The sequence below is a fragment of the Solanum stenotomum genome, chromosome 12 (assembly GCF_019186545.1).
Source record: "Solanum stenotomum isolate F172 chromosome 12, ASM1918654v1, whole genome shotgun sequence".
NCBI lineage: Eukaryota > Viridiplantae > Streptophyta > Magnoliopsida > Solanales > Solanaceae > Solanum > Solanum stenotomum.
In genome coordinates this window covers 41,840,013-41,864,754 of record NC_064293.1, presented here as the reverse complement: position 1 = coordinate 41,864,754, position 24,742 = coordinate 41,840,013, and the positions used below count along the sequence as shown (strand labels likewise).

The 24,742-nt window shown below is 34.1% G+C and overlaps 3 protein-coding genes across 3 annotated transcripts; 1 reads left to right on the top strand and 2 right to left on the bottom strand.

Annotated features, from left to right (window-relative positions):
- Nucleotides 1-10,868: 10,868 nt before the first annotated feature.
- On the top strand, nt 10,869-13,252 carry LOC125848441 (fructose-bisphosphate aldolase 1, chloroplastic-like). Its single transcript, XM_049528303.1, has 6 exons — nt 10,869-11,111; nt 11,575-11,844; nt 11,938-12,047; nt 12,131-12,221; nt 12,482-12,751; nt 12,841-13,252. Exons 1-6 carry the CDS (start codon nt 10,944-10,946, stop codon nt 13,117-13,119), a joined length of 1,188 nt encoding a protein of 395 aa, XP_049384260.1. The 5' UTR covers nt 10,869-10,943; the 3' UTR covers nt 13,120-13,252.
- A 1,729-nt stretch (nt 13,253-14,981) lies between these two features.
- Nucleotides 14,982-17,774, bottom strand: LOC125848444 (B-box zinc finger protein 19-like). Its single transcript, XM_049528307.1, has 5 exons — nt 17,511-17,774; nt 16,549-16,645; nt 16,286-16,401; nt 15,957-16,193; nt 14,982-15,335 (listed from the first exon to the last, which is right to left on the bottom strand). The coding sequence occupies exons 1-5, from the start codon at nt 17,601-17,603 to the stop codon at nt 15,330-15,332; spliced, it is 549 nt and encodes a 182-aa protein (XP_049384264.1). The 5' UTR covers nt 17,604-17,774; the 3' UTR covers nt 14,982-15,329.
- A 4,464-nt stretch (nt 17,775-22,238) lies between these two features.
- On the bottom strand, nt 22,239-23,338 carry LOC125848443 (glyoxylase I 4-like). Its single transcript, XM_049528306.1, has 3 exons — nt 23,100-23,338; nt 22,902-23,007; nt 22,239-22,719 (listed from the first exon to the last, which is right to left on the bottom strand). The coding sequence occupies exons 1-3, from the start codon at nt 23,267-23,269 to the stop codon at nt 22,423-22,425; spliced, it is 573 nt and encodes a 190-aa protein (XP_049384263.1). The 5' UTR covers nt 23,270-23,338; the 3' UTR covers nt 22,239-22,422.
- Nucleotides 23,339-24,742: the final 1,404 nt, after the last annotated feature.

Genomic DNA, 24,742 nt, shown 5'->3' with positions numbered 1-24,742 from the left:
TATTGTAATTAGTTTTTGTATTTGTAATAAAAAAATGGGCATCTATGATAAATTTTACAAGAAAAATAAATAAATTTGACTATCAAAATAATAAATTTATATTAGTTGTTGAAACAAAAATTACATGTGAGGAGGATCAAATTATATATCTGTTGACACTAGAGCCGTCAATATGGGCTAGGCCGGTTGGGCCGGCCTGGCCTAACTCGGAATTTGATAGGGTTGGACTACAATTTTTGGAGCCCATATAAGTAAAGAGCTTTTTAGCCCGGCCTGAATAAGCCTGCCGATTTGTGGGGCTTGAGAAATATGGATAGGGCCGGCCGTTGGCCAAATAAAATTAATTAAAAAATAAAAAATAAAAAATAAAATAGTATTAAAAATAACAAGAGTCTAAACTCAAAATCAGTTTAAAGTTTGAAATATTACAATTTAAATATAAATTATGTTCGTAAAATATGTATTACGTAAAATAAAAATTCCCTAAATTTTTTAGGAATCGCTACATAGGCCGTAGCCTATGGAATATTGTCATAATTTTTTGTGTTTTATTATGATAATTGGAAAACAATTTGATTTATATTTTTATTTAGCTATTTATGCTTTTACTTGAAATCAAGCTTAATAAATATTATAATGATAATTTTATTTGTAGATTTGATTAACAAGTAGTAACACTAACACCATGCAATATTATCTTGTCGATATTTATGATAATATTTTTAAATTATAATTTAATTTAAAAAATTATAAAACATATATTTTTACGTAAAGAGGGCTGGCCCGGCAAGCTCGTAGCCACGTACTTGTAGGCTGGGCCAACCATTTTCTGGCCCACACCAAAAATGGGCTAGCCGGGCCTGACCCGTCAAATTTCAAGGCCTATATGAGCTAGCTCGGATGGGGTGGGCCAGCCCATATTGACAGCTCTAGTTGACACCCAATTTTGGCCTAACATTTTCAAAATTTATAGCTTTTAAGTTTTATCAAATTCAATAGTACAAAATACATTTTTTTTCTAATTTTAAATAAGTTTATCGATTCTTATCCTTGTTCCTCAAAAATTTAGATTTTTATCATTTAGTTTTTAATTACATTATTTTTTGTCACAATCAATTGAATATGTTGTGAATATTGTGTCTTAGATTAAATCATTATTTTATGGTAAATTGCATTTTACATGCCATTCATTTTATTTATTACACTTGTTAAAATTTATTTTTTGATTGTTACTTTTATTTATATTCATTTTGGCGTTGTTAGTGTAGTCTAGAAATACATTTAAATACAAATAAGATTAGTATACAAATATTTTATTAACTGGTGGTTTTAGCTCACTATTTTAAGATAGTGGTATTGTACTAAGACGATTCTCATTTTTTCTATTTAAAAGAATTTCTTGTTTATTAAGCTAGGTGTAGTGAAAAAGATTATAGGGATAATTTTCAGATTTTTTAGTTTTGAATTTTTTTTTTTTAGCGTTCATAATTTTTAGGGGACAATCTCACCAAAGCTCCGCCAGAATCCGGGCGAGTCCACCACCCAAAAGACCCCACTTTCTCAATTATTCACTGTTCTTCTCCGGCCAACAAATCCATCTCCCTCATCTTTTCCTCAATTTTTCGGCAACCCAACTCCAAATCGCTAACAGACCACCTATCTCTCCTAAAACAACCATTACCACTCACTGTTTCCTCTCCTCACTACCTCCACCGCCATCCAAACAGCCAATTCCGGCGACCTCCAAACCACCTAAACCTCACTTAAAAGCAGTCCACTGCACCAGCGAGGAAAACCCCGACTACCGGAGCTCCGACACCCTCAAACCACCTCCAATAAACCGACCACCATCACTCATTCCCTGCTCTCAGCCATCAAACACCACAACACCCACTTTTCGCCTGAAACAAACCCCAAACCCCATTTTTCAGCATCTTCTCCGGCCACACACAAAGCCACACCACCACCAAAACCCTTCCCATCGCTGCCTCCTTTACACCAGAAACAACCCACCACCGCGAGATTCGAGCTCGATTGAACTCCCTCGAACCAGTAGCTCCGAACAAATCCCAAAACCACCATTTTCTCCAGTGAAACCGAAATCTGCAAAGCAAGCTCAAAGCTTCGATTAACAACAACAGCTAAACAAAACGCAACCACGAGCTCCAAACTTGTTACTCTGTTATCTTTTCTTTTCTTTTGAGCTGATTTATTACCTTCTATGTTGTTGCTTTATTATTTTTGTCATGCATTATTATTGTAATCTTGATTTACTTGACATTTATGTGCATTATGTTAGTCTTCATTTTTTTTTCTCGAAATGATCTGGTGGACTCTTGTACTTATATCTATTTGTATTCTGGACACTTTTACTTACCATTTTGTCATCTAGACCCGTGAACCCATCTAAACCCAATATTTTAATTACTTTTTTGATGTGGTATGGTGCGTGTTGCACAAACTCGTACACGTTGGCCAAAAATAAAAAAAAATTAATCCACGTATGAATATTATATCCACGTTGGCAAATGACTCATATGAACTAAGAATAGTCCAAACCTTCACGATTTTTTCAAACCTTCGCGACTTTTCCACTTCTCCCCTTCTTCTCTCTGCGATTTCTCACAGTTCGTTTGTGATTTTGCTCAGTTGAAGCTCAGTTCCACTGCGATATTCGTTGTAAGTTCTTGTCTTTTGCGTTAGTTCTGATTTTTTTCATTTTCTTCTTGCGTATCTGTTTTATTTTAGGGTCGATTGTCATTCGATTTTCTAAAATTTTTAGGGATTTTACTTTGGTTTGGGTGTAATGTTAGTGTAATATGCTTTCATAGTTGATGTATGACTTTCGAGTGACTTCAATGACATATTTCGTGAATTCGAGTAGATTCCAGGGTTTATTCGTAAAATCTCAATTTCGACTAAAATTAATATTTTATTTCTGGTCAATTGTCTTGGGTATTGATATTGTTAGTGGTAGTGGTCCATTATTACATCAATTACAACAATTCATTAGTGGTTCATTGTTACTTTAGATTCTTGACAGTTGACACCTTGTTTTCTTAAAAAAAAATTAAGGGCTTTTTGTCTTACAGTCTTAGTAAGTTAATGGTTTAACTATAGTTTTTTTTTTCTTTTGACTTTACATGCATTGTAAGTTAATGGCTCTAATTATAGTGACACTTCAATTTCACTATGGGTTTTTTTTTTTATACCTGATCTTGCTTTAAGGTATGTCAATGAAATCACTAGTCTTGAAAAGATTAATATAGATGTAGATAAGTTGCATATTATGTTGTTTCATAAAATAGCACTGAAATTGAGTGTTGAAAATGTTTAGACATTTAGATGTAGAGTCAACAAGAAGGATATTTTTTACATGTTAAATATTGATTCTGATGTTTTAAACTTTCCTAATTGTTTGAAGGGTGCTGATTTTGTTGATGTATATGTTGTACATCCCATTAGTATACCTTTAATTGTTAAGGAGATACTTGTATTAGTTAGCACTAATGTTGATGTGTCCTCATCTCCACAAAAAGATAATGCTGATGTGTACTCTTCCCACATAAAAATAGGGTTGATCTTCATCCTCCCCACAAATAAATAGGACTGACGTGTCTTCATCTGAACCATTTGATGAAAATGAAAATAGACATTTAAATCAAAATCAGTCCCATATAGGTGAAGAACAGTCCTCTAGAATTGAACAATCCCCTAGAGTTGAAGAACATGCCCCTAGAGTTGAAGAACATTCAGATTCACTCTATAAAGTTGATGATTTGAGTGATTTGGATGAAGAGTTGCTTCAAGCTAGGCAGTCTAACATTCAAGAACAAGTTAAAGGGAAGGCTGATAGAGTAAATCTAGATGAGATACCATCTAGTCATGTAGGTATAAATGTTGGTTTTGAAGACATTTATAATGGTGATCTTGGCTTTGAGATTCATGATCCACCATATAAACATGTTGTTGACCTAAAAAAGGTGTGTAGTTGTAGGTCATGGTAACTAAAGGGAATTCCTTGTGGCCATGCACTTACAACAATTCATTATAAGTATTAGGTTGTTGAGTCATTTGTTGATCACTGGTATAATGTTGGGGTTAATTTGCCCTGATTTTTTATCATAAATAAGTTTTCCTTTTAGAAAAAGGTTTTAATATTTTGACTAGTCCTTTTCTTGTAGGAAAGGTTTTAAGACTCTATAAATACAGACTTGTTCCTTTTAACTTAATTAGCATTCACAATGTAGGTCTAGGATTTTGAGAGTTGCGGTTATGAAGAAGAATTTTGTGTACCTTGTATTTCGAGTGAATTGGTTGAGGTTGTTTCTCTCTATATTTTGTACTCTCATATTTATAGTGGATTGCTCATCTCCTTTGTGGACGTAGGTCGATTAACCAAACCATGTTAAATCTGTCTCTTTTGGTGTGTTTCTCGTTTGTCTTCTTCATCGTGGTCTTTCGAGGTTTGCTTTGCTAGTTTCCGCATTACACCTGCTTATTTTGGTCTTAACATATAAGAAGGAAACATACATAAAAGCATATAATAGGTTTATTCAACCTATGACAAACATGAAGATGTGGCCAAAAAGTGATAGACCAACCATTGAACCACCTGAAATTACTGCCATGCCAGGTAGATCAGAAAAATACAGGAGAAAATATAGTGATTAGCCTATTAAGAAGAAGTTTGGAAAGGCTACAAGGAAGGGAAGAAAAATGAAATGTTCTGTGTGTAAGACTTTTGGACATAACAAGAAATGATGTCCAACTCTGGTAAGTTGTGCTTTAATTAATGTCTCCCTGTTACTGAATTTTACTTTTGTTATACTTTTGACAATAATATATGTTTGTAGAAAATTGCTAGAACTTCATATGAAAAAACTTCAAATGCTGCTACTAGAACAAGTGTTGCAAGTGCTGCAACTGCTGAAACAAATGCAACAACTTTAGATTTTACAAATGCTGCAATTGGAAGCCAATCAAGTGTAAATGCAGATCCAAGTGCAGGTCCAAGTGCTAGAAGGCCTACAAATGCTTCATCAATTGGTGTGAGGCCTGCAGCTGCCTTATTATCTGGTGAAAGGCCTACCAGTGCTACATCAAGTGATGTGAGACCATTAAGTACTCAACACTCAACTTCTAGTGCAGCTGGCCAAAAAAGAAAGACTAGCACAACTTTGAGAGGTGGTGCAACTCTTGCATATAAGAGACCAAGACAAAAAAAGAAGAAGCAAAGACAGCTGTTTATGGTCTCTTATTTGGATCAGGTGGCAATGTAACTGAGAGGGTACGCATTTTATCATTTAAACACAATAACTAATATTAATTCATCTTTAAGTTAAGATTTTTGTTATTCTCTCAGTCTGGAAATACTGATAGGGTGTTACATAATGCTACATTGTCAAGTTTAACTCTTACCAATATTGATCTTGGTTACAAATCCAATGGACTAAGGTGGAAGGGAAGAGTTGCAGTTACTCAAAAACAGCTACAAGAGGAGAGTTACAAAAGCACTCAAGGCACAACAGGCACTCATGCCACACCCAACACTCAAGGCACACATTAGATTTCACTTTGTTTAGCTTAATGGCTTGATCCCAACTAACTTTATTTTGATTAATAACTTGATCCCAACGGTTTTGGTTCTGCTATTAGGAAGACTTTGTTTTTGTATATGAATGGCGCTTATATGAATTTGTGTTAAGTTGCTATTGGGAAGACTTTGTTTTTCTGTATGAATTTGTGTTTGAATAAAGTTGTTATTCAGATTTTTGAAGCAAATGCAGTCCACTATCGAGGCCAATGTCTTTGTTATTCCATTTCATTATCAAATAACACCTAGTACAAATCAATATATCTTAAAAATAACGGCTAGAAACCAAATAACAATAATCATAATAACAATGATATCAATACTAGTGTTTGATCCTTGTCTTCCTTGCTCTTTTTGTCTTCTATGTCTTGCTTGTCTTCCTTGCCCTGAGCTCGTTGATGGAGTTTTGATGTTGTATTGTTCTCGGCATGTTGAATCATTTGCATCTGCCCATTGGAAGAATCCACACCATTACCGGATGAATATTTTTGCAACCCCAAAACATTCGTCCAGGATTAGTTGGTGTTCTTGATGTCTTTAGTTCAACATATATTCCACAGTAGCAACATCGAACCGTCATCGTGAAGACCAACAAAATCAAACCAACAAAAATACAATAGAATCACAAAAAAAAAAATAGATGAGTAGATCGAAGAAAAAAAATAAAGGCACCAAAAATAAAAGAGAAAAAATTGTAAGAGACAAGATCGAGAAAAGGAGGAGAAAAAAGCTCAAATTTGTCCAACAATGGTGTTGAGTGAACATAAAGAAGAAGAGATGACCTTTAAAGGTCAAAATCTGACCGTTAGTGCCTTGCGTCTCATGCTCTTGCTTTGTGTGTATCACACGCTCATGTGGAGTCTTTCCACATAGGATGCCACATAAAAAAAAAGTGTTTAAAATATTGAGTTTGGATGAATTCAGGGGTCTAAATAACAAGAAGGTAAATAGAAGTATCCAAAATACAAACAAATACAAATACAAGAGTCCATCAGACCATTTCGTCTTTTTTTTCTCCTTCCAGCGATTTTGTAGAATTGTGGTTACTGCATCATTTGGTCATTTATTGAGTGCTTTGTCCTCCATTATTTTAACTTTATTTTCACTCATGCTATTGATTAATTAATTCATTTATTAGTTGGTCTCTTACTGTTTGTCATTGCTACGTAGACATTGTTTCATATTGTTATGTTGTTAACTTGTGTTAGAAAGAATGTTAAATTGTTCAGTGAAAAAATTTCTCCGTCGGTATTCGAGATTTTTCCATTTTTTTCAAAAATGGAAATTTAGTTTGAGTTTATATATTTTAATTAAAATTGACCAATGAAGAAATTATCATCGATTTTCAAGGCTTTCCATATTAATAAGACGGGTTTTTATTTTTAAGTGATTATTTGATTTGTTTATTTATACTCATAATTATTTATCACTAACACTTTTACTAAGTGTCTTTACAGGTACCCCGGAGTCTCTTCCCATTGAAGTTATTCGAATGAAGTTCGAATTATATTTTTTGTTCATTATTTTGTATATAGTGACGTTAGGGAAACCTTAGGTCGTTTCTTATATTATTGTTTTATTTTATTATTTGTCTATGTTGCATGTTTACTATTATACTTGCATATTGTTTTATCTCCTCCTCAGTTTGAAAAAAATGAATTCAGTCAAGACCTACAGTTGTGGATTTCAAAGGATGACTAACACCTTCTATTCAGAATAACTTGAACCCTTACCTAAAATCTTTTGGTTTCATAGACATTTTTTAAGTTAAATAATTAATTGGTTTCTTAGTTTTCCCTAAAATTAGGTGGCGACTTCCTTACCCCCTTTTTAAATTTTAATTTAATTTAATTAATTGATTTTGTTTGACTCACCACAACGTTTCGCCTTATTTGAATAAAATAAAGATGTAAACAATACCCATATGAATTTTATATAAATATATATATATATATATATATATATATATATATATATTTATTTATTTATTTATTTATTTTAAAAAATAATCAAATTAAATTTAAAATAATTTTTTCACTTCCGTTAAAGGAAAAAAGTATATGTGAGCCATTTGTATAACAATAAGGGTATTTATGAGTTACTTTCATAACAAGGGGTATATCATTCTAAATAATAAAGTTGAGAGGTATATCAGACTATTTTCTTTATATAAAATAAAAAAGAAAAGGGAAAAAGTATAAATATACCCTTGAACTATCATAGATAATATGCAGATATCTTCCGTCATATTTTTGTGACATTGGTTTCTCTGCGTCCAAAAACTAGAGCTACTATTCATTTTTTCGGTGCGAATCAGCTTTTTGGTCCCTCTTTTTCTTTTTAATAAGAGGTTGCGTTTCGTGCAGTTTAGGAGTTTGATCGGGGTATGTCAGGGCAATGAGCCGCTAATTGATGTCATTTTTTGCTAACCCTTTTGTGACATATGAGTTTTTCGATTTCATGCCCATGGGATGTAATGTGTAAGCTGCATTGGTGAGCCAATTGATGAGTCAAAGATATTTAAACAGACAAACAATCAAGAGAATTATCATGTGTTCTCTTAGTCCCTTGGAAGTAGAGCAAATAAATAAAGCAAAAAGTTACAATTATACCAACTGAATTGACTTTGAGACGCAACAGGATGACGAAACTTTTTGGGTTCCTTTCACTCCCCAAAAGTTGATCTAATCGGAAAGTTTTTGTCGTGACAATTGGTACATCAACACAGTGGCGTAGCCAGGAATTTAATGAAGGGTGTCCAAACTTTTAATAGTAATTTTTTTTAAAAAAACGACGATTTAAATTACCAAAACAAATAATTAAGTTAAATATAGGAATATTTTTAATAGAATTTCAAGTGTATAATTCAAAACTAACATAAAGAAAATAAACTACTATTAAAAAGATAATTTAAATATATTTTTACAATTATACTCGATGAGGTTTCATATCCTGAAACGTTTTTATAATAGACTCATTAGAAATAGTACGAAATACTTTCTTTTCTACATAGGCACTATACAACCGTCTAAAAAATCATCATCCATTCGATTTTGCAAGTCATTTTTAGAGTATTTAAATCAATGCTTTGTTTTTGAGAAGAATGTGACAACATCTCTAATTTATCTACCGTTGTTTCTTTATTTGGTTGACTTAGAGAAGTCAGACTTTTTTTGGTACTCTATTATAATAATTTCTCATGTGTATTGAAACTTGAAACTAAAATATTAAGTTGGTTATTTTTGTTATAAAATAAGAGAAGGAGAAGAAAAAACAGAGAGAGAATTATTGAGATTCTATTCTTAATAATTTTGTGATATAATTTGGGTAAATGAGTTTCCTATTTATAGAGAAAAAAAACCTTATTCCATAAGGGAAAAGTATTAAAATTTAAGGAAATCTTATTCCATAAGGAAAAGGTATTAAAATTTAAGGAAATAATTCAATTTTAATTGAAAAAAATCCACAAGAAAAAGTATGAAATTCAAGGAAATCTTATTCTACAAGGAAAATGTATTAAAATTTAAGGAAATAATTTAATTTTAATTGAAAAAAAATAGTTAGTAAAGGAGGGATTCGAACTTGGATCTTGAAGACCTTCATGATACTATTAACCACCAAGCTATTGAACTTTTATGTTAAAATTACGCATGTTTATTTACTTAATTGAATTCAAAAAGTCAAAATAATTACAAAAAAAGAATACAACCCTGCGGGGAATCGAACCGGGACAAAAAGTAGGATTGCACAGGCTATTGCCAACTCCACTGCACATCACTTTGTTATTTCAGGGGGTCCAAATTCTATATATACCAATATAAAGTCAAAATTTTACGTGTATATATAGTATAATTTTTCAACAAGGGTGTCCAATTGGATACCCTGGAGCCTACGTGGCTCCGCCCCTGCATCAACATATACCATAGAAGAAAGCTGGCTGGTTCTTTCCTATCATACACCACCTGTGATGTGAAGTAATTGCAACTTAGCATGAGGACAAATGGTATTGGTATTGTAATTGACAAAAATGTTTAGGGAATGGTTGTGATTTCACTGTGAAAGAAGTCGAACTATCTTACGGTTGTTTTAGCACTTTCTTATTACGTAATGGGTACATAAACCTCAAAGTTGTCACTTTTAGAATAGTTGAATTGATTATATTTTTTTAGAATAGTTGAATTGATTGATGGAGGGAATGGAAATAATATTGAATTGAGACATTTTCAATTTGTTGAAGGCCGAAAGATTTAGGAAAATACGTGCTAGATGAGATTGTACTAATTAAGTTTGCAATTGAACATTATTGATCTGATCTGGTAGTTGAATTTCAACTGACCCCTATTATGTGAAATAGTTTACCTTGAGTTGGGAACTCAACGTCCTAATTCAAATACTACTAACATTTCTTTCTCTTGTCTAAAACGTCTTTGTGAACTGCTAATATCATCTTCTGTTTTTGTTATATTTGCACCGAATAGTCGTCTTCTTACTGGCTGAAGTTGAGTGGTGACATTCTTTACGGACCATCATGAATTTGGCTGTCTACTCTATGAGATTCATAATGTGCTCACTTTTCTTTCCTTGATGGAGATTTTTTTGGGCATGTGGACCAGAATATTTACCCTGATGTTACAATACAATTGCACATATGAAAATTTAATGCCAATTTGTGTGGAGATCGATTTTTATGAGGACCCAGGTTGAAAAGGAAGTGAACGCTTCTCTTGATTCTTCAAATAAAGTCAGGAACTATCAATCTCATTACATCAATTCTGTTGCAGGAACTTGATACTAGGCTAGCTAACCCGACCCTTTTGGTAAAAGAGAGCAATTTCTACTGGGGAAAATTGCGATTTTTTGCTTTAAAATGGGGAAAATACTCTGATTGATGAAACAATATCAGACACCTAAAACATAGCTGTGGATTATTAATTAATTATAGTGCGAGATTCTTCGTTTAAATTTTGATGTCCACTCAACAGAACCCAAACTAGACTGCATTAGCATATTTGTCTTTTACTTTAGAACAACTAGAGCCTCAAACCTATATGGTTTTACAAAGTTCCAAAAAGGAGTTAATTTTGTGGCACAGGAAGTTTAAATGATAAGGAAAATAAGGACTAATGAAATCCAACCATCAGTTAGCAAATTCCTACATTAGTCTGTCAAGCCAAGTCAGCAAGTTATCAAGCCAACTGGCAAGAGCTAATTGGCAAAACTATAATGGCCTCAAATGATATTATCTTTTAGAACTATATATGTAGTAAGCATGGGGCTCTCTGCCTGTATATTGAACACACAAGATATACTCAGGAGTTGAGGAGAGAAAGATAAGGAAAGTAAGAAAATGGCATCAGCATCTCTCCTCAAGACATCTCCAGTCCTTGACAAGACTGAGTTTGTAAAAGGCCAATCCCTACGCCTTCCATCTGTCTCCGTCCGCTGTCACCCAGCTGCTCCCTCTGCACTCACTGTCCGTGCTAGCTCCTATGCTGATGAGCTCGTCAAAACCGCGGTACACGGTCTTTTATACTCCCTCTGTTATTTTATATAACCATTCTGTGCCAAGTCAAATATTGTTATATAAAATGAAAAGAGGAATCTTGCTATGACTTCAAAGCTTCCTATCTCATGTAGTACTAATTGTTATTTTACTTAGTCTTAACAACATGCACTTATCTTCTTTTTACTGCTTAATTATCTCTTACTACTTGGATAATTTGCCTGAAGAGTTTTGCTAGTGTTTTCCTTTTCTGACAAAACAGTGAACAGTGTATTATTACAAGTTCTTGATAATTTTGTTGAATATGGATAGTGATGCTGTTAGTTAGTGTTGAAAATTATTAACGAGATAACGTGATGTATGAACTGAGATTAATTAGATTTTTCTAGGAGTACAAGTGTTAAACCCTTCTATAAAACTTTTTTGAGATGAATGAAGCATATTTAGCTAATTTGAGCTAATGGATTGAGTGTAGAAAACTATTGCGTCCCCTGGTCGTGGAATTTTGGCCATGGATGAGTCCAATGCTACCTGTGGGAAGCGTTTAGCTTCAATCGGAATGGAGAACACTGAGGCTAACCGCCAGGCGTTCAGGACCCTGCTAGTTTCAGTTCCTGGACTAGGGGAGTATATCTCTGGTGCAATCCTCTTCGAGGAGACACTTTATCAATCAACCGTCGAGGGAAAGAAAATGGTTGATGTGCTTGTTGAGCAGAACATTGTTCCTGGTATTAAGGTTGACAAGGTAAAAGATCTAAACTTAGTGACTTAAAAAGGTGTAAGGATTCTTCCATCGTGTATTTCTAAGGGTTTGATATTTTTTGCTCTTAAACTACAGGGTCTTGTTCCTTTGGTTGGCTCAAACAATGAATCATGGTGCCAAGGTCTTGATGGCCTTGCCTCTCGCTCTGCTGCTTACTACCAACAAGGCGCCCGGTTCGCCAAATGGTAGAGTGCTTCTCTTTCATAAGTAAAAGCAATAATTACTTAATTTGAAACTCATCTTGTCTTCTTCATTGTGAACCTTACAGGCGTACTGTTGTGAGCATCCCTAATGGTCCTTCTGCACTTGCAGTGAAAGAAGCAGCCTGGGGTCTTGCTCGCTACGCTGCTATTTCTCAGGTAAGTTGGCATATACATAGGATGTGGAAACACACATAGCTCTATAAAATATTTAAGTTCTGTGCACAAACAATGTGTAGATTTTTCACTCTATCAAGTTACATTTACCTACAATAGTAGGTAATTTTCATAGGAAGTGTGATATGGTAACATGTAAAATGGAGTAATGTCCTTCTATAACCGGTTAAAAATTGCACTAGTAGTATAAATTTAAGCTTTCTACATGATTAATAGCTAAAGTTTCTTGTTCATTCTTGTAGGACAATGGGTTGGTACCCATCGTTGAGCCAGAGATCTTACTTGATGGTGAACACAACATTGATAGGACCTTTGAAGTCGCCAAGCAGGTGTGGGCTGAAGTTTTCTTCTACCTTGCCCAGAACAATGTCATGTTTGAAGGTATCTTGTTGAAGCCCAGCATGGTCACCCCTGGAGCTGAGTGCAAGGAGAAGGCCACCCCACAGCAAGTTGCTGACTACACCCTCAGTCTCCTCCGCCAAAGAATCCCTCCTGCCGTCCCAGGAATCATGGCAAGTATCTACATATCTGATAGATCAAATATTTTTCCATAATTCCAAGAACTTGACTTTAACTTTTTTCATGATTTTATTATACACAGTTTTTGTCTGGTGGACAATCAGAAGTTGAGGCAACTCTAAACTTGAACGCCATGAACCAAAGTCCCAACCCATGGCACGTGTCGTTCTCATACGCCAGAGCCCTTCAGAACACATGCCTCAAGACTTGGAGTGGAAGACCAGAAAATGTGAAGGCAGCTCAGGATGCCTTACTTGTTAGAGCAAAGGCCAACTCTCTTGCCCAGCTAGGGAAATACACCGGTGAAGGTGAGTCCGATGAGGCCAAGAAGGGAATGTTCGTGAAGGGATACGTCTATTAAGTGTCTACCAAAGTCTATAGATATTTGATGATGAAGCATGTAATGTAGCCAAATCAAACTGCATAAATGCTTATAGCTGCTCCTCAAGACTGTTTTGTTCATATACCGTGTGCTTTTAGCAATTTATTACATTCATCCTGCTCTGTTGGTTTATGTTAATGAGCTCAAATTCTCCACTAAGTTAAAATCAATTATAGTGTAAGAGAAGAAATAACATTCTACTTCTAAGATGAAAGTTGTGATCTTAACTTTCAATGAGACAATTAGAAACAGAGTTTGCAGTAAATACAAAGTGAATTCCCAAACTTAGAATGAGATTATTTCACAAGAATTGTATCCTGGAGAATACTTGCCGTTGACCCAACAGCAAACTATGAATTGAGGAAGCAGCGCGTATGATGTTTCTTCAGGAACTATATAAAATATCCAAACACTTAAAATGTTTTTTTTCGGAAGTTTAGAGAGTTGAGATGACTCTGGTTAGTGAAGCAAAGTAGGTTGCTACCCAATCAACAGAATGTTCAAAAGCTACATGCCTGAACAAAATATTCAGATTTGGACATATACCCTTTTTCCAGAGGCAAAAGCTATCTGTGATCTTGGCATCCTCTATGATATGAATCCTTTGTCTATTCAAGATTTCCAGATTGAGTTCTGTGCTAGGAATTATGCGAAGGAAATAGTCGAAGCGTAATGATCCTTGTAGAACCCTGATAGAATATTGCAAAGAAGTACTAATAGGAAGTGCTAGAGGCGTGGGAACATATAATGAGAGAAGGCAACAAATGTGATGACTTTCTTGCCGTACAGGATCATGTCGATCTTGATCAATAATTGAATAGAAAAAGAACAACAATACAAGAGCAAGAAACCATAAAAAAAATCTATACACCTAAAAATGACCTTAAATTTCAAGATACAATTGCTAGCTTCTTAATGCTATGTAAATTCTGATAAACGACACTTAACACACTACTCACAATTCTCGCAGGCATGGAGATCCAATAAGAAAAGGATCCAAGCAAAACAACACCAACATGGAAAGCAATATATTTTGATCCTTACAATTACTTCATAAAGGAAAGGCATAATCAAAGGGATTAAACAATCATTAACAGAAGGCCTAAAGCTGGCAGCAGGTCAATCAAGCAAATAAGCTGGCAGCAGATCAATCAAGCAAATCGTGATTGATAGAACCAGATCAAGGAATCATCAATCAAGCCAAGAATAGAGCCAAGCCATCAAGAGAAGAAAGGAAATCAGATCAAGCCAAAGAGTCAAGATAAATCCTTCAACCAAACACATAATTGAATCATATCTGTCAAGAAGGAAGGAATGCGATTTACCATGCACATATCTAATATGGACATGGATCAACAAATCGTCTCAATCAAGGGATTCCTCAAATCCTTGATTGAAGTATAACTCCGTTGGGTTTTCCTTACAAGAGCACAAGTCTGTTCATATATATATACCTCCTCACAGTTAGATGTGAAGTATGCACTTGAAATCTTCTTTTATCTTTCATAAAACTTTGTACACACTTGAGTGAACAATTGAAAAGAAAAAGAGAAAGAAAGATCTGAGTGTAGGTTATACAGGTAGAGGTTGTGTCTAAGAAGAAGATCTGATTTGCATATCAGACGGGGTTCTTAATTGTAACATTCTGTAACACCCAAGTTCTCAACAAGCTCTTAAGGAAACCCTTGTAACCCAAGGGGACTGGACTAGGCACCACATCGGTGATCCGAACCAGTATAAAAACACTATGTGTTATTTACTTACTGTAAGTTATTATTACTGTTTATTTATTCTACTAACGTGCAGGTGAGTCGACTGGCCATTACAGAAAGTCGACTAAAGGAAATTTTAATTCACCCCCTCTTGACTTTCAACAATAACTTCTACTAAAATCATCATAAACTTCAGTTACATCAACTACTTTCAGCAGGCAGTTTCTTCAATGTTGTCTTAATGGCAAAACTAAATCCTAAAGCAAATAATGATCATGAGACTGGCGAAAAATCAACGCATTCAGAACTTGCGCTTTATCTAACACTAATTGCCAAATGTTGTTCGATTACTAATCTGGGCTACTGAGCTTCAGTCATATGCGCAAAGGTGGAACATGCATGCCACATGAGGTCTATTTGACGCCTCACAAACATTTGGTCATAGAATATCTGGCTGGAACAATCACTGAAGATGATTTAGTCCTGTTGAGGAAAAACAAAAAAATCAGTTCAAAAAGTAATGCTTAGAAACTTAAATAGTGAAATACTATTAGATAAACCTTTTTATGAACAATCTGTCAAGTTTTCTCCTATAAGTTCTGCACAGCAGAAATGGGCTGAGAATACATTTATTGTAGAATCATTCTAGTTGGTTTGGCATAGACTTGACAGTGTTAACTGCAACTTCAAGCCGGAACCTTCTATTCAAATTTATTCATGAATAGGATGCCAGGAGATTAAGAGAGACATTAACAAGAAAACATAAGAACGAGAAAAACACATCTCTTCAGTAGACATTTCAGCAACCTTCTTCTAGTTCGGAAAGGTTTTCAATTTCCAGATTACGAATAAAGTCATCTGTTCTACTTACTAAAAGGGAGAAGTAGAAGAAGGGACATGAATTGATGAAACTGGAAGAAACTCATCTCCACTAATTTATAACATAAACCAATGGCTCATCGGTTTTCAGACAGTTCAGTTCAGATGATAAATATTTAGCATTCAAACGGAAAAAAGAGAATGTGAAGATTCTGCATTATATTAAGTTGAAATTACTGACGAAATATAGCAAAGTTATTCCGAGATATATTACAATTGGCTAACCTGATTAGATGCGTGACCATGAAAATGACTTGGCTTCACATTCAAGTCGATCATTTTGTCCTTCTCGCCATGCCCATCTGCACTCCCATCTGAAATTAGGATAGGAGACCCCCTGTGATTTTGTTGATTGTCTTTAACCATTGGCTTTGGTGAGTGACTATGATCCCTCTTATTTTCACTGGGATCTAATGTCTTCCTGGCTAATTCCTCTGTAGGCCCAGACTTGTCTCCTGGAAACTATATGAGAAAAACAGAGAAAAAAAATGACCTTATATGCAAACATTGCACATATTAAGAGTAGCATGTAACTCATACAACGGAATACCAACCTCAACTTTCTGCCTCAACAGGAGATATCTACTGTGTGTTCGTTTACCACCAACGTGTACCATCATGTCACATTGCAGACAAAGAGAACTTCCATCAACGTCGCAGTAAAAGAATGCTTCACGTGTAATGCAAAGGAAATTACTGATAGTTAGTTTCACTTTGCAGGCCCTTGTTTGTAGGACAATATTACAAAATAAAATAAAAGGAATCAGAAGAAGAAACTAATCAACTGAAGAACAAGACGGATTTAAGCTCCACTAACCAGGTGAATTTTCACATATGTCACAACGAGGAACCTCGTTGGGCTTAGCAAATCCAACTCTCACATGCCTACTAGCAAGCTTGTTACACATATGAACCTATGGACCAAATTTGAATATGCTTAGAAGTGTCCACAAGAACGAAAACATCAGAAGTCTCTTAGTAACATTGTCAATATTAGCCGATTAAACCAAGATAAGAAGTTGATCAGATGGCCTGGAATAGATTTGGCCTTTCATGACTCCGGATCAGAAATATGAGTGTTGAAGATATAATTTAAGAACCTTGAAGTGTATCCTCTCTAACATCTTAATCTTTTAGATGAGGTGATCACATAATTCACACGTGTAGGGATGTTCAAGATATAATCAAGTAAGTAGAAGCATATCCTCTCTAACAGCATAAACTTTTCAACATAAAAGAAGATGAACTGATGAAACTAGAACCAAAGAGAAGAAGCAATGATTCCCAGAAAGAATACTGTGAACACATGTCAATTTGTTCAACAGGTCAGCATGATTTTTGATCTTTATAAGAAAAAATTCCCTATGAGAGAAAGCCTTTCAACAAGCAACATGATCTCTCTATTCTAAACTGACTCACAAGCCTAGTGAAATCAAGACTGTCTGATGCTACCTAATGAAGTAACCGCACACGTACAACTAAGTCAAAACAACTAGATTACTTTAAAGACACACATAATCTTAGGCAATATTAGTCCTAATTAGCACCATCCTATACTTGTAGCTTATTAAATAACTATGCTCAACACAAGTAATCTGCAACTCACTACACAAACAGTCAACAGATGGTCGTTTCTCTGTTCTTCCTTTAAAACTGAACACATTCAGGTAAACACAACAAACCAACAACTCACTCAAAACACAAAAGCATATTTCCAAGAAATATAAATGGAAAAATTTCATATAAGTAGAGTATTAAATTTGAGAGTAAAAATGAGACCTTTTCATCACAGGCACGGCAAAGGGCAGCCTCATCTGCAGCACAGAAAAGAATGGCTGCAGCACTTTCACAAACATCACAAAGTGTCCGCATGATTCATTTCTACCACAACTCACCCAATAATAAAGCAATATAAAGCCTCATATTATTATCTAGATTCCTTCAACTACTCTTTATCAAGAATTAACTAGTCTATTTAGACAAATACTGCACCTTTTAAGTATGGAGAAAGTTAAATAGTACACTAGTTTGACACAATGCAGAATACAACTCACCAACCAACTCTTATATATTGACAAACAATATTTTCATAACAAACCCAAATCCTTCCCTTCTTAACCATTCCTTCGAGATTTGTGAATGGATAAAATTCTGCTAATTTTTTTTTATTCCGTTCAAATTTTTAGATTAGTCGAGAAAGCAAAAAGGAGTTCAACATCTATTATATAATATACATTAAAAGAAAAATACTCTGGCCATTTAGTTGTACTTGTCCACTGTTCTAAAAATAAATTCTTAGTGTCTACTAGTCAGTTTTAAATTTTAACATATAAGAAAACACAATTAACTTGTTTTCATATTTATCAGTATGAATATTATGATAAATACTTGGGGTGGTTTGGTTGGGAACAAGTTATCTCAAAATAACTAATTCTGGGATTAGCTATCCTGAGATAACTTATCCCACCATATATATGGGATAACTTATTCCATCACTATGGTATAAATGGTGGGATAAGTTACTCCAAATATAGCAACCAAACAAGAAACAATAGTTTTATCCTATCACTGTTTTCTAAGCTCATCACTATTTATTTTTATCTCTCACACCAAACAACTGTATTATTTTTTAAGAAACATAGCGAATGTAAAGAAGTATTTTTGTGGATGTTGGTGAAGGTTGAACTAATTGATGGTAAGTTAGTACTAGGATAATTTTTCTTATTGGCTGGGGTTTTGAAAAATTAGACCATATAGCACCATGATCTATTAAAGGAAAATATACACTCAAATAAGAAAAAAAGAAAAATATATACTGGCATCATCATTCAACACAAGGAATACATCACAGCCACAAGATTAAAGAGTGTGGCCATGAAAATTCCTATTGGAGAAATATGAACCACCAGTTACATATCTTAGACTTGGCCCATCAAATTTAATATTATAGTGAGTACTGCCTTTTCTTTTTGTTTTGATTAAATTTAAATTGCCCATCGTAAGATCCAATGTTTTAAAAGGCAGGGTGTGAGGCGAGACACTTTATACAATACAGGACGAGGCGAAAGCCCCGAGACACAGGGCGTAAGTCCCATGAATCTACGGGGCATAGTCTCATGTATATTCAATTTTATAGTTTTATTACTAATAAAATAAGTAAAAGTAAACCTTTTAATGATTTATGATTTTTATTTGAGATAAATATTAATAATCAATAATGAAGGAAAAAAGTATTATAATTACTATTTGAAAAATATCACTACACTAGTAATAAAAATATGATGTAAAACAAAAAAGATCAAAAATTAAATTAAAAACACCCGGGCGTACGTTTTACGCCCAGAACTTACGTTTTTATACTCAGAGCTTATGCCTCAAATTTTAGGATTTATGCCTAATGAATCTACGTCTTTAATTTACACCCTGTAGCATTTTTGGTACCCTCGCCCCTAAACTCGCCCTGGGACTCACCCCAAAAACGTTTTTGAAAACACTGGTACGATTCATTAAAACAAAAATTTAAATCATGTATTGTAAGATCCATTTAGAGGTGGTGCTTCTAATAAAAAAAAAATCCATATTTAAGATTCGAACTCAAAATCTTTAACTAAGGATGAAACAATCTCAACCATTACCCTGCAGGTCAACTTGTCTTTTCAGTTATGCTTCTCCATTTTCATCATTTTGGATTTTATTTTTAATGTATAAGCCACATTGTGAGTAGAGCTGTCAAAATGGGCTGGTCCAATCCAACCCAATCCAACTCTAACCAGTTAGAGAGTTAAATGGGTTGGGACGGACTTACCCTTTTAATTGAAGGGCCTATAAAATAGCAGTCCAACCCATCTCTAAGTGGGCCACGGGTTAGGATGAGTTTGCCCTTCAACCAAAAAAGGGATAACATTTTCCTTTTAGAAAGAATACGAGCGTTGATGAAATACACATACTTCAGCGAATATTTACAAAACAAATACATAATAGCCAAGATACAACATTCATAAGTTTCATCCGAGCAAAAAACATTATATGATCACTATTTTCATAAACAAGACAATAAAGGAGAAGTGAAAAATTAGGCATAAAAAAACAAAAGTAAAAGAGGTTGAAATTTTTTAGTTATAATGGAGTAATGGACTTAGGGTAATAAGAAAATTTAGTGGGCTAATGACCCTAAAATGTAAAAGATATATAAGAAATATAATCTTGATTTTATATTGGTATTTTAAAATCATTTATTGACAAAATCTTAACAAGTAAAACATTACTTAAAATATATATAATAAATATTTTTAAAATTTACTGTTCGCGGGCTGGCCTTTGAGGCTTGCGGATTGGGCCTACAAGGCCAGCGGGCCAAATGAGGCTAGGTTAAAAAGCCTCGTTCCTAAATGGGCTGAAAAAATTGAGCCCAATGCCCATCTAATTCAAGAATTGGGTTGAACGGCCTAGCGGACCAAGCCTATTTTGACAGCTCTAATTGTGAGGTCTGTGATTATGCCACGTGCCCCTTTGTGTCTTCTCATTCTCAACCAACCGGACGTGACTTTTGTTTTTGCATCCCAATGATTTGTCGATTGATCAAGTTTGGTCCCCTAATTTTTGTCTATTTTTTTCATGTGGCTACTAGTACTGATCGCGAATTCATTAGTTTCCCTGTCGGTTTCGTTCGCACAATATTATTTTTTTCTATACTATTGAAAATAATTTTTTTGATTTTTAATATATTTTTTTTCCGTTATACTTTGACGGAGATGTAGATAAATACAATTTTAATAAAAAAAACACATATCAAACTAAGAAAATTCGTATAACCTATATCCCAATTTTAACTCATGCCTGACACATTCTTTCCGGTGACCCAGCTTGAAACATAATCCATTTTCATAGTCATCTTCTCCGCCTAAAACTTACATTTAAAAGTTTTCGAAGATGAACATGTGTGAGAAAATGATTTTGACCAGATTTAGTGATTACAAAATTTCTGCTCTTTTTTTTTTCTTCTTCAAGTTAAATACATCTCTCCATTTTTTCAACTATGAGTTCGAGTCACGAAAAAAATAAAAAAAATGGGAGCTCCCAAAAAAGATTTCAACATATTGCTTTTTGTTCAAATATCACAATTTTTATATTCAAACACTCCCCTAGTTATATTGGTGATCGATGATTATGTAAAAAAGTTCTACTCCACGTGTAGGTTAATTGTCATTGCAGGTTATCTACTTTATTTTTAAAATTAATTAGCTTGACTTATTAGGAATATTATAATAACACATTCAGTGTAATTCTACAAGTAATGTACAGGAAAAGCGGAGTGTATTGGTAGATTTTTTTTTAATAGACCCTCAACTCAAGGAAATCCATAAAAAAAAATATACTCATATAAAACAAATATGGTAGAAAAGAAGTTAGGCCGAAGACAATGAAAAAGAAACGCATAATATATAAACATGATTCTTAACTTGTCTTCAGCGGACAACTATGCATTTCAACTGTGAATGTGCATAAAAAGACACTTAAAGTTGTATAAAATTGAACAAGTAGACACATGTGTCTTATATGGCAGAACACACGTAGGACGCCACATTAGACACAAAATATGTCTATTTGTTCAATTTTATACAACTTTAAGTGTTTACTTGTGCACCCCCAAAGTTAAAAATCATAATTGTCAGTTGACGCCCAGTTAAGGGTCATATTTATGTATTATGCCAAAAAGAAATCCGTACTTATTTGAATATATATTTGTAATTAGTTTCTCAAGTACTAATTATGAATTTTTTTTTCTTATTTTATTAATTTATATAAACTAAACTCATTCTAGTTTCATCTATTAAAGTTTGGATTGTTGTGAAGCAAGTTGAGTCATAAGGGTTTCATATATGTACATGCATTAATAGGTCATCCTAAGTGGGCAACTAAAACATCATGAAAGAGGCAATAAGCTCACAATTTTACAAATATGTTGTTGTTGTCGCGTCTGTTGTTGGGTTCCAACACCCCCACACCCTCACATTTCTTGGAGGCATGAAATTAAACTTTCCTAATTTCTCCACTTTTTAAGATTGGTGTAAAGTGTAAACTATATACAAATGTAATCGCAGTTTTAATTTAGTTTACACTAATCACATATTATAAGCAACAAATCAGTTTACTTAATGTAGATTATAATGTTTTTGTTATTTAACTGTGCATCTACTACGCCAGTTTTCTGTAGTTAGGAAAAGTTTCCTCGAGCGAGTATGGTATAGTTTGATTTTTCTACCCAAAAAATAAAAATAAAAAAACCCCAAAATGCAGCTAGCTTATTATAATTAGATCTCGATCACTACATCATCCTTATTGTTGATGTCTTTTATTAAAGAAGTTTCACATGGGTCAATTATGGGATAAGTGGTCTATGATTACCTATTGAGCTAACTTTTGAGGTTGAATTAGACTAATATCCATTTCTTTAATGCCTATTATATTATTTTCTCCCATCTTGAGACAAACAAAAATAATAATATATAATTGTAAATAAACAAACTATATATAGTTTGAAAATAAAATTACATCAATTATTCAAGCTTTAACTTGTGTAGGTAGTATCAAGACAAACTTAAAAGATATGAGCTAGTGGACAAAGCCACTTAATCAAACAAATGATAAGAACTTCCAATCACACACACACATTGCACACTGGTATTCATGTTTAGAAGGAAAAGTTGAGCATGTTCATGCTTAAGTTCTCCAGCATCTCATTCTCCATGAAACCACATCCATAATTTGTGGCAATCATTTTGTTATAATAGTTGTGGGGCTTGAGTGAGCAGCTTGAAGATATGGGCAGAATAGGAAGGTTGTCACAGTTGCATATTTCAATCATGTAGCCATCAGGATCATGGAAAAACACTTGATCCACCTTTATCCCTTCTTCCTCCACAAGTGCAGTCGCGTATCGCATTCCCATTTCCTCCAACCTCCTCTTCACTACCACAACATCACTACTCTGCTAATTGCAGTTCCAACACATGTTAGGAAATCTGAACGATTGAAAAAACAACTGAACCCAAATACATTGTGCTTTTTGAAATTATGGGTTCATAGTAATGTCAAATGTTTGATTCGATTAGCTAGGCTGAACTCATATTACATGATCTGCCTCTGTTTAAAGAATGAAAGTAAATTTACCTGGAAGGAAATGTGGTTATCCTTGGGATTAATTGGTCGAGGTTCATCGTAATCCTCCATACCTTTGTTCTCAAGCAAGTGAATCCCCACTCCATAGTTGTACAACCTTACCAAAACAATTACTATATTAAAACACGAAGCATGCATATATATATGTGTGTGAATATTGTATTGGTAATAGAGAGGCTAATTAATTACCAGGCTCCATGGAAGTTGAAAGAAGAAGGGCGTTTAACAAGGCAAAAACCCAAGACATCTTCATAGAAGCGCACAGAATTCCAGACATCTCTCACTAACAAGGACACATGATTTAGTGAAAGCAGAGGCAGTGCTTCGCAGCTGCTCACTTCCTCAATCTCCACTATCATCTTTCCTTCCTCGATCGATATATAGATTATTATTATTATTGATTTTTTTTCCTTTTCTCTTAGCTTGTTATGGACAAGTCTAGCTAGGGAGATTGGCTTATTTATAACTGCATAACGGAGACTTGCAATTGGCAAATGAAGATCTGTGAACTTTCCTAGAAAATTCTTATCATTGGAGTGTAAGTATAGGACAACGATGTACAATTTAGAATTTTCTTATAGTAAGAAGGATCGGAGTTGTGTAAAAATGGAAGCAACCTATTTTCATTTTGCCACACCAACGCCTACTGTCGCAGATATCAGTCTAGCCCGGGACAATCTATACGTTTCAAGTGTGTTATATAAACCTCTATTTTTTTTTAATAACTTAAATTTTTAGATGACATTCCAAGCGGCCAGAATATGTGTGATGGAGTAGGGTTTTATAGTTCCAAGAAAAAAAAACTGCACATGATTAGATTGGCTTTCCTACAAGTAAATAGATTTGTCACGGAGTACGGTTTTGCTGGTAATTGGGTGTTCCATAATCCAAAGAAACTTCTTCGACGCTTCTGCTTCCTGCCAATTCTTTGTATAGTTTCTTTTATTCTGCAACATACTCCAAATGCGTGAGATTTTTATATCTATAAAAGGTACACAATTCCATGCTCTTTGAAACTACGCTACAATCTTTCTTTTTCACAAGATGAGGTAACATCTGTGTATACACCACCACCCTACTAAGTATATTATTATTCTTATTCTAATTTCAAAAGCAGAAGAGAAAGATTTAAGATATTCATCAATTTCTCCAATGTGCAGGTTAGAGATAATTAATTAGCTAACGTTTATGGATTACAAAGCGACCAGATCAGAGATCTTCTTCATCAAATGTATGATACCTATTTCCAAGCACGATGAAGAGAAATTGAGAATCAACTGTTGGAATGGAGAACATCAATTTAGTGAATAAAGCATGTAACGGCAAGGGTCATATTGTTTGAAAATATTAATAGTGTAAGATGAAGACGTTGCGGAGCGAGAACAAATCGTGTACTATATGCGAACTTGTGTGATCAATCAATGAACGGGGAAATTGCGTGAATGATGAGACCTAATCGTTAAATTCACCACCAAGAGAATTTAGTATCCCATGAATTAATCCATTTTTAAAAAATATAGTTATACTTGAAGAATCCTCAATGCCCTGTATTAGTATATATGGATCAAGGTGGAACACGTTAGTGCACGGTCGTGTGTGGTGCACATAGAACTTGAACAAACTATTTAAGAAAGTTCCCGTTTAAACCTATGACCTTTTTGCTTAAATTTAAAATTTTACTGATCAACATTGCACGCAAAATTAACAGTTAATCACAGAGGATAAAAATTAATAATTGTCTCTTTTTTTTCCTTTACATAAAAAAACATTGTTAACAAAGAACGGAAAAGATCTATTTTTGACATTACATAACATGTATTATTTGTTATACC

Excerpts from the sequence above, each read along its gene's own strand:
- LOC125848441 (XM_049528303.1), top strand. The coding sequence starts at position 10,944 with ATGGCATCAGCATCTCTCCTCAAGACATCTCCAGTCCTTGACAAGACT. Across the intron at positions 12,048-12,130 it reads GGCGCCCGGTTCGCCAAATG|GCGTACTGTTGTGAGCATCC; the intron begins GTAGAGTGCTTC and ends TGAACCTTACAG. Across the intron at positions 12,752-12,840 it reads CTGCCGTCCCAGGAATCATG|TTTTTGTCTGGTGGACAATC; the intron begins GCAAGTATCTAC and ends TATTATACACAG.
- LOC125848444 (XM_049528307.1), bottom strand. The coding sequence starts at position 17,603 with ATGCGGACACTTTGTGATGTTTGTGAAAGTGCTGCAGCCATTCTTTTC. Across the intron at positions 16,646-17,510 it reads GCCGTGCCTGTGATGAAAAG|GTTCATATGTGTAACAAGCT; the intron begins GTCTCATTTTTA and ends TTTGGTCCATAG. Across the intron at positions 16,194-16,285 it reads TGTTGAGGCAGAAAGTTGAG|TTTCCAGGAGACAAGTCTGG; the intron begins GTTGGTATTCCG and ends TTTCTCATATAG.
- LOC125848443 (XM_049528306.1), bottom strand. The coding sequence starts at position 23,269 with ATGATAGTGGAGATTGAGGAAGTGAGCAGCTGCGAAGCACTGCCTCTG. Across the intron at positions 23,008-23,099 it reads TTCAACTTCCATGGAGCCTG|GTTGTACAACTATGGAGTGG; the intron begins GTAATTAATTAG and ends TGTTTTGGTAAG. Across the intron at positions 22,720-22,901 it reads ATAACCACATTTCCTTCCAG|AGTAGTGATGTTGTGGTAGT; the intron begins GTAAATTTACTT and ends TGCAATTAGCAG.